Consider the following 10,182-nt stretch of genomic DNA (forward strand, 5'->3'; position numbering starts at 1 on the left):
TCTGACCTACTCTTCAACCTTCTGCCAAATTATTGTTTGCTTCGTTTGGACAGGTAGGGTTCCGGTTCATGGCCCATGAGAGGGTCCCAACCACATGAATTCATCAAATACAGCCAAATGGGTGTATAAACAATATTACCGTGGAAAATTACAGCGTACATACATATAGACATTATCATGCTTTCCAAACACAAGACGTGTGCAATTTAGGCGACATAAATGTGTTGGGTCGGTGCTTCTTGATGCTAAACAATTTAATTTAACTTATGTTTTTGTGCTTACAAGTTACTTTATCTCTTCACTTCGCTATCAAAGTTGATTTAACACCAAGGAATTCAAAGTTTGGTTACATATATAAAATGTTATAATACAATTTAGAATTTAGGAAAGGACGAGAAGTATCATTTTGGTGATGGTGAAAGTATGTATCTTCCATTCCAGCAATGATTTGAAAGCTTTTCCAAATCAAATCTCTCACGCTTAGTTTCAACAAATTTAACATATATAACATTATTGTCAATTGTTCTTAAATGATCAAAATCACACAAATAACTAGCTTCACGCATACTTTTATTGGAACTAATTAAATCCTACATTAAACTATTAAAGTAATAATGCTAATAATATTCTTAATGTAACGGTTCTAACACACAAATAGTTAAAATTAATTAAGGATATCAATCTAGGACATAAAGCATATATGAAATTCATATTTAAGAGAGGATGAAGATATATATAAAATATGGTGCAGATAGCTCATGGATCCGATTCCAAGCAAGCAATCTTTAGAGATAGAAGAGGGCTTGATCGATCATAGTATAACCTTTCAACTTAAATATGAAGACTGCAAGTACATATATATGATGGTGATGAGTGCTAATTTATTCAATTTTATTTCTGATAAAGACATTAAAAATGGAGTGATAAATGGATATAAGCCAACCCTATTTTCCAAATATGTGGTGATGGTCCCATATGAAAACAGTGCATGCCCATTAAATGATTCGGTACCAACCATCTTGGATTCTCACTCCCGTCTGCTATGAAACATATCAATGTTTGTTGAGTTTGATATCAGTGGTTCCAATTCTGGGAACATATTACACTTGTCTAAGGGCTTATGATATTTGTGGCATAAAATAAGTACTATATGGCAAAGCTGATGATTGATTATTCAAATTCAAGGGTCACTCCTCTGAAGTGAGGAAGTTAGTAAAGTAAGAAGTTATACTCTAATGACTCTTGAAGCAAAGAGTAAGACTCAAATGATGAAAGTTACAAATTCAATAATGACTACACTTTCATACTACCAAATTCTTCACTTTAGAGGATCTTTTCCCGAAATCCAAGTTCTCAACAATAATGCAACATTACCTATATATTCCAACGCATTACTCACTCCCATTATTCAGCGTGTATGACTTTGGGCTTTTCTCTTATTTTTATCTTTAATTAGTTTGGCAAGTTGGACTGAAATCTAATCTTATGGCTCTTTCCATTTATATCAGTCATATTCATCAAAGAGGTGGCAACAGATCATATGGCTAAATGGCAATATAGTACTACAAGATAAATAACATACAAAATTATACCTGTGTGGACCTTCTAGATCACTTAGAAGAGTGTCCCAAATGTGACGACTGTTAGCAAAGTTAAATTCTTGAGTCAACACAGTAATCCACCTAATTGGAGATTGACCCGGCAATTAGAACCAGCAAAAAACAAATTAGACATTTCTGAAAAACTGACTAATACTTCAATAGTAGTGTGCACTCAATGAAGTGTAATAAGTAATAACTAAACGCATTGCTACTTTACAAGCAGAGATATATAAACCAGTAGGGGAAAAAAATAAAATAAAAAGAGCAGAAAATAATGGACAAGTAACAAATATTAACATATAGAAAATCACTAAAAGAATGAAGCAATGAGCAACACTAACAACAACAACAACAACAACAACAAAGTCTTGTCCCACTAAGTGGGTTCGGCTACATGAATCAAATGACGCCATTATGCTCTGTCATGTATCATGTCTACAGAGAGACTGTTTACATATAGATCTCGTTTGACCACCTCATGGACGGTCTTTTTAGGTCTTCCTCTGCCTTTCGCCTCTTGTCCATCTTCCATCTCATCCACCCTCCTGACTGGATGTTCTATCGATCTTCTTCTCACATGTCCAAATCACCTGAGACGCGATTCAACCATCTTTTTCACAATGGGTGCTACTCCAACTCTCTCCCTTATATCTTCGTTCCTTATTTTATCCAATCGCATATGACCACTTATCCATCTCAACATCTTCATCTCTGCCACACTCAGCTTATGTTCGTGCTCCCCTTTAGCCGCCCAACACTCCGTACCATAAAGCATAGCCAGTCTTATAGCGGTGCGATAGAATTTACCTTTAAGTTTTAAAGGCACTTTTTTGTCGCATATAAAACTAGATGCACTCCGTCATTTTGACCAACCTGCTTGGATCCTATGATTTACATCCTGTTCAATCTCTCCATTATCCTGTATGATGCACCCAAGATACTTAAAACTTTTAACTTTTCGTAGGCTGTTTTCTCCAATCTTCACCTCTATATTAGGATTTTTCCTTCTCAGACTGAACTTACATTTCATATATTCCGTCTTGCTACGGCTTATGCGCAAACTATACACTTTTAGAGCTTCTCTCCATAACTCCAACTTCTTATTTAGGTCTTCCCTTTACTCTCTCATAAGGACGATATCATCGGCAAAAAGCATGCACCATGGCACGGGCTCTTGGATGTGCTCTGTGAGTACTTCCAAGACTAATGTGAAAATGTATGGACTTAAGGATAATCTCTGGTGTAATCCTATACCAATAGAAAATTTCTCTGTCACACCACCTTGAGTCTTCACACTAGTTGTGACCCCATCATACATGTCTTTAATTGCACCAATATATGCGATCCTTACTCTCCTCTTTTCTAAAACCTTCCATAAGACCTCTCTTGGTACTCTATCATACGCTTTTTCCAAATCAATAAACACCATATGTAGATCCATTTTATTACTACGATACCTCTCAATCATCCTTCTTAAAAAGTATATCGCTTCAGTGGTAGATCTGTCTGGCATAAATCCAAATTGGTTCTCTGTTACTTGTGTCTCTTTTCTCAACCTCCGTTCTATCACCCTTTCTCATAACTTCATGGTATGACTCATAAGCTTGATCCCTCTATAGTTTTCGCAACTTTGTATATCCTCCTTATTCTTGTAGATAGGTACCAAGGTGTTCTTTCTCCACTCATCAGGCATCTTCTTTGATCTTAAAATCTCATTAAAAAGCTTGGTTAACCAGTTGATGCCTTTTTCTCCAAGACCCTTCCAAACCTCAATCGGGATATTATCATGTCCTACTGCCCTGTCATTTTTCATCTGCTTTAGAGCCTCTTTTACCTCGAAGTTTCGGATCTTCCGATAGTAGTCAAAGTTTTGATCTTCTTCCCTTGTGCATAACCGACCAAAATTCGGAAGAGTCTTCTGTCTCTCATTAAATAACTCGTAGAAATAACTCTTCCACCTTCCATTAATCTTCTCCTCTTGAGTCAACACCTCTCTATCCTTATCCTTTATGCAATGAGCAACACTATTTGTTAATTTAGTAATACAACCGAGGACTAGACAATGTCCTCACTATATTGCCTTAGACTACCCCATTTCTTCCAATTCCAAGTACCAACCCCTTTGTGACCAAAACGTATAGCAGAATAGTATCTGACAGCAAAATGAGTTTAAATCCTCCAATGCTATCTATTCACATGATTATTATATATAAAGTAAATCACATATTTTTCATATTCCAATTTATGTAAAAGGAAATGTATATTGCATCTGTTAACATTTCTGATCTACATTCCCCTCAGTAAGCAACAAAAGACGACATCCTGAAATCTTGACTTGCTCTCCCTAATCCAAGTCCCAACCCAGGTTGCCCCTTCTATTAAAGCACACATGAGAAATATCAGTAGTCCAATAAGCTAGAAACTTAAGAATGCAGCAACAGTAAAGGTGAAACCAAAGTACTAGCAGATAATGCATCTTATGATAAGGATAAAACATCATGGACCAGAGGGTCATCAAACAAGTTTAATGGAATGGATGCTACATGGGTTTGTGCAGATCACAAAACAAGTATTTTGCTTACCAAATTTTGATGAACTCCACTAAAATAAAAATTCTATCGGGATTCTAAAGAAGATGGACAACGAAAAAGAGAAGAAACAGCTAAATAAGGTATCTATTGATTTCCCCACAAATCAACATATAGAAGAGAAATGTGCAATTTACTTGGAAGAAATCATTCCTTGCATTGGTCTCCCCAAGACACAATGAATTCTCCCCACTAGTATTTCTGATCTAGAGTAAGGTTCTACACTCAAATGGCATCATCAGTGTCAGAACTGTTGAGTTGTACATTGTCCTTGTGATTCCTGATTATATAACCTCAGAAACATTAAATGAGCCAAACAGATAAAGCAAAAAAATAAGAATAAAAATTTTGAAAAATACTAATTCAGCAAAATATTGAACTTTGCCACAGACTCACATACACCTTATCAATGTAATGTAACTCAATTCCAGCCTTAGTCTGACATTGACGGTTATCAACATCAATATAATGAGAAATAATGCATCTTTTCAGCCCTCAGAACAGTACCCCTTGCTCGCATTTTAAAGAATAATTTTTAAAGAAAGAACACAAATGCAGCGATACAATGAAAACACCAGAGCTCCCACAGAAACTAACTTACAGGATTCAAGAGAAAGTTGTCTTTTAAGTGTTTGTACTGTGGCCTCTTCTTTGCTAATTCAGATTTCTAGAGCCCAGGATTAGGCAGAAGATATTCCAGGCCCTGCAGAAGTCAATAGCCGCAAATTGCAATAGTATCTTCAATTTCACTTCCTCCTTTAAGGGAAAACACTATAGGGTATAGATTAACTCAAAAGATTTACCTTCCACTCTTCCGGACAGTAAAACGTAATTCCAAGCATCATTAAGTACACCTTGACAAGCGATCCTCTGCGATTACCTCATATCTATCACCTTCTTCGATAATTGTTCAATCAAAGTTAGTTAACATCACTGCATTGGCAAGGTGAGCTACCCATAGCTATTTTGAACTCAAAATACAATGTAAAAGTTTATATTTAGTATAGAAAATACAGAGATGCAAATATGCTTCTAGGATAACTAAGATAATCAGGTTGTATATGGGCTAGAAAGTGGCAATGCTACATTGCTACTCCAATATCATGTTTACTGCTTCAGAAATGAGAAGTATGAAGCAACTTCTCCAGGTTATTCTAAATTGTCTCCAAACATTTCTGACACACAATATTATAAGTGCCACAAAAACTGCGATTTGAAAACTGAAAACATTTCAATAGAAAAGAAAAATGGTTTGAAGTCAGATAGACACAGGTTGAAATAATTAGAAGGAAAAAAAGGGCAACAAAACCAAACATTATTAACATTGAAGATTTATTTGGCAAAAAAATTTACAATGTCCATTGCTGTAGCATTAAAACAATTATCTGGGTAAATGGTCCAATTCGTCCTTGAAAGATTACTCGTTCTCCAAATTGGTCCCCGAAAATTTTTTTTAATCAAATTCATCCTTCAAATATTTTAAATTAATCGCGTTAGTCCTTTTATTATTTCTTTTATTCCACGTCAAAATTTGTTAATGTGGCACGTTAAATAATACTACAACACAGACATAGGAGTCTTAATTGACTATTAACATGAAAAGCTTATGAAATTAGATCAAATCAAAACCTAATTGAGGGGAGAACTTGAGGCATTGGAATCCCTCAATTTGGAGTTTATTGGACCTAATTTCATAAACTTACCATGTTAGTAGCCAATTAGAACTACTAGGTGTGTATAGTGATGTCACTTAACTTGTCACATCTACAAACTTTGACGCTGTTAGCAACGGAAGTGACGTAAGGACTAAAATGACTAACTTAAAATCTTCGAAGGACGAATTTGATTAATAAAAAATATTTTTGGAACTAATTTGGAAAATGAGTGATCCTTCGGAGACTAATTTGACCATTTACTTACAATTCTCTACTTCCAAGCATACAAGAAATTTTTATGAAGTGAGTTCACTTAATCATAAATGCAAAAATTTATCCATTATGTTCTCTACCTCTTCATGTAACACTATACGCAGAGCCAGTCAGCCACCCAACCGAACAAAGGAACTAGAACATACGGTAAGTTTTGAATCAGAATACCAAAACATTCCCTGCATCTAACCTATCGTTTGGCAATAAAATTGAAATTGATGAGTTTGGAAAACTCTAAACTAAATTGATGATGATCAAACATTATTAACAGCAAAATTATTAAGCTAATCTTGGTTAATGTGTTAATTAAAATAATTTTGTTGTGCAGGATTAATATTGGGCCGAAAACAAATTTATTGTGCTAGCCCAAAATTTCACTCAGCCTTAGTTTTAATAACAAAAAATGAATGTGGCTGATTTAATGTTACTTGGGCCAAATAATTTTGATTGCTCCAAGCCCAAGTGTGTTACATGCTTTCCATTTGTTTTATGCATGCTCCAAGTTTTATCAGGAAAGCAAATGTTATTAATGGGCCAAGATCAAATATTGTTGCAATCAAGCCCATATGTTATAAGAGTTCCTCATGCATGATCCGAAACCAAAGAAGGAAGAAAGCAAAATTGCTTTCAACGGATCCAAAGATTCAAACATTAGATGGATTTCAAAATTCATTTAATTGCAATGTATTGCATGGGAACTATGAGAGAGAACATGAGTGACTTTGATTTGATGGACATTATTGAAGCTACACGTTACTCAATAAAGGGAAGTAAACATTTACCTTGCTTTATCAAACCACTTTAGTTAATGTCCATATTCTCTTTCTTCTCTCTCACAACTCTTTCTCTCTTCGGTCATTACTCAGGAAATATTGGCAGCCATGGAAGCAAAAGTAAGCTACCGAGATGAAGAGAAAGCAAGCCTAAAGACCATCACAATGATGGCAAGAAAACATACTAAAATAAAAATGAGCTGTGGCTAAGATATTCACCAAATGTGGTTAGATTTGGTGAGGTTATCTTGAGTCTTTCATGCTCAAAATGGAAGAAGAAGATTCGGCCAGCTGGAGGAGATTCTTGAAGCATGGCTTGTCTTCGATTCTGCTCAACCACCACAGGAAGTAGCTAGAGTGGCGAAGTGATGGTTGAAGGCAGAGATTGAAGCAGATGAAGTCATCATCATCATGAAGCATCAAGGGCCAGAATTTCATCTTGGAGAGCAAGCCAAGGATGGAGACCTCGGATTGATGAAGGGTGATGATCAAGAAAGGACTAGAGGTAATTGCATGTTGGTTATTGCATGGTTATCTCTTCTCTCTCTATGTGGCCGAACCGGTTTTGTTGAAGGAGGAAGAAGTTGGTTCGGTTTTGGCTTCAATAAGTGGAGGCTCCCCTCTTCTATATTAAGGGTGGACAGCCACTGTTTGAAGCAAGGAGAAAAATTGAGAGGGCAAGGCACAGAGTTCTCAGAGTTACCTGAGCTAACAGTTTTCTCTTCTCCTTCAATGTATTCTGTTTAGTATTTTTCTGTTTAATTTTGTCATGTCTTGAGTCTCATGGTAAAAGGCAAACAGTGAGGTTTGTAATGAAAAAGCCATAGAGCGGAAAAAGGCAGAGAGTGCAAAATTAAAAGAAAAAGCCATAGATGTCTTAGAGTTCCTTTGTTCATCTATGTTGTGTTTCATGATTCTGTGGGAATCCCCTTGTAAGTTGGGTTAGCACTTTACAAGTTGTAATCTGTTTGATTATAGTGAAATTCCATCATTGTTGTGATGGAGACTGGATGTAGGCTGCACTGCACTTAGCAGCCGAACCAGGATATATCTTGGTGTAATTTTCTTCCTCTCCTACTCCATTTCTGTTTTCTACTGCACAGGAGCAAAAACCAAAAATGTCTCGTGCTAAGTGACGAGACAAAATGAAAATGTCTCGTGGCTAGGGACGAGCTAAAAACATAAAAGTCTCCTCTGAATCCAGCAAGTGTTAGGAAGCAAAAAAGGGGCTAAGATTCAACCCCCCCTTCTCTTAGCCACTGAAACCATCAATTGGTATCAGAGCTTGGTCTCAAAGAGATCAAGCTTTGCAGCTTGGAGTAAAGATCCTCATGGCAGAAAACAGTGGCGCAAATGTGGTGTCTTATAATCTAACTGAAGGACAATCAAGCAACAGACCCCCTCTTTTCAATGGGAAAAATTATACCTATTGGAAGGAGAGGATGAAAATATTCATACAAGCAGTGGACTACAGACTTTGGAAGATTATACTCGAAGGGCCTAAATATCCAACTACCACAAGTGCAGAAGGAGTTGTTTCTCTCAAACCAGAAGCAAGATGGACCGAGGAAGATAGGAAGAAGGTGGAGTTAAATGCCAAGGCAATAAATCTACTCAATTGTGCTATCAGCTTTGAGGAGTACCGACGGGTATCAAGATGCACAACGGCAAAGGAAATCTGGGACAAATTGCAAATCACCCATGAAGGAACCACCATTGTCAAGAAGACTCGGGCAGATATGCTAAACAGAGAATATGAAACGTTTGCAATGAAGGAAGGAGAGTCCATTGATGAACTCTTTGAACGTTTCAATGCTATCATTGTTGGCTTAGATGCTCTGGGAATTACACATTCTGATTCTGTGCTAGTGAGAAGAGTGTTGAGATGTCTCACAAAAGAGTGGGAGACTAAAGCTTTAATTATTTCTGAGAGTAGTAGCCTAGACTCCATAACACTTGATGATTTGAGAGGAAATCTTCTTGCTTTTGAAAATACCTATTTGAAAAAAGATACAAAAAAGAAAGGAATTGCATTTTCTTCTGTGACTAACCCCCTGGATGATGAATCCAGTGATAACTCTTCTGAAAATGAGTTTGTTTTATTTGCAAAAAAATTCAGGAAAATGGCTAAGCTCAGAGGCAAAGGCAGCAGCACAAGGAAAGTGAAGAAAGACCTCAGCAAGGTAACTTGCTACAATTGCAAGGAAATGGGGCATTTCAAATCTGATTGTCCCAAGCTGAAGAAGGAGGAAAAGCCAAAAAGAGGAAAGAAGAAAGGACTGATGGCCACATGGGAAGACTTGGAGAATGATTCTGATGATGATGATGAAGAAACCGAGACCAAGTCACAAACATGTCTCATGGCAGACCACATAGATCAGGTAGTCTTTCATAACCCTAACACTGAAGATCTCCATCTTATGATAGACCACCTTTCTGAAAAAATAAGATGTTTTCTGCTGGAAAATCAAGAACTTGAACAGCAAATTACCATTCTTAAGGCCGAAAACAGTTTTCTAAAAGAAAAGGTGAGAGAGGCCGAAACTGCTTGTGATCTTGTTGAAGAAAATAAGCAGTTAAGAGCCCAAGTTAGGAGCTGTGAAAGTAACCATTGTGTTCTTGCATATGTAGACTGTTTTAAACAAAATGAAGAGTTGCTTAAAAAGGTTAAAAGACTTGAGGAAGACTTGGCCAAATTTACACAAAGTTCTGAAAGTTTAAATCACATCTTGGCTAGTCAAAAACCTCTTTATGATAAGGCTGGGTTGGGGTTTCATAAATCTGAAAATTCACATTTTGAAAATATTGCTTCATCTTCTAATGACACAAGATTTCAAGATCCCACCTACTTTAACAAAAAGGCAACTCCAAGGTTTTGTAGACTATGCAATCGGAATGGACACTTTCCCATTCAATGCTTTTTCGGTGAAAGAATGGTTGGTGACAAAGTTTATAAAATTGTTTTTGATTACAATGGCTTAGGACATAGAAGATGGTTTAACGTAAAAGGATCCAAAAAGATTTGGATACCTAAGGTTACTTAAGCATTGTTTTGTAGGTGTGCCTAGCATCCAAAAGGAAGGAAAATGTGTGGTATATGGACAGCGGATGCTCTAGGCATATGACCGGAAAGGCAACCTTCTTCATAAAGCTTGATGACTATGATGGAGGACTTGTCACTTTCGGTGATGATGCAAAAGGAAAAATTGTGGCTGTTGGAAAAGTTGGTAAAAACTTTTCTTCTTGTATAAATGATGTTCTCCTTGTACATGGCTTGAAACATAATTTGCTT

At 36.5% G+C, this 10,182-nt stretch overlaps 1 protein-coding gene and 1 long non-coding RNA gene across 2 annotated transcripts; one reads left to right on the plus strand and one right to left on the minus strand.

The window, feature by feature from the left end:
- Positions 1 to 3,618: 3,618 nt before the first annotated feature.
- On the minus strand, positions 3,619 to 5,113 carry LOC148572186 (uncharacterized). The gene is made up of 3 exons (XR_015907723.1): positions 4,993 to 5,113; positions 4,791 to 4,892; positions 3,619 to 4,469 (listed from the first exon to the last, which is right to left on the minus strand). It is a non-coding gene; the product is annotated as an uncharacterized LOC148572186 (long non-coding RNA).
- A 3,108-nt stretch (positions 5,114 to 8,221) lies between these two features.
- LOC148572187 (uncharacterized) lies at positions 8,222 to 9,934 on the plus strand. The gene has a single exon (XM_088509989.1). The coding sequence runs from the start codon at positions 8,222 to 8,224 to the stop codon at positions 9,932 to 9,934; it is 1,713 nt and encodes a 570-aa protein (XP_088366115.1).
- Positions 9,935 to 10,182: the final 248 nt, after the last annotated feature.

This window comes from Arachis ipaensis, chromosome B3 (genome assembly GCF_059453495.1).
Source record: "Arachis ipaensis isolate K30076 ecotype BB chromosome B3, ASM5945349v1, whole genome shotgun sequence".
Classification (NCBI taxonomy): Eukaryota; Viridiplantae; Streptophyta; class Magnoliopsida; order Fabales; family Fabaceae; genus Arachis; species Arachis ipaensis.

Coding starts and splice junctions, on each gene's coding strand:
- LOC148572187 (XM_088509989.1), top strand. CDS start 8,222: ATGGCAGAAAACAGTGGCGCAAATGTGGTGTCTTATAATCTAACTGAA.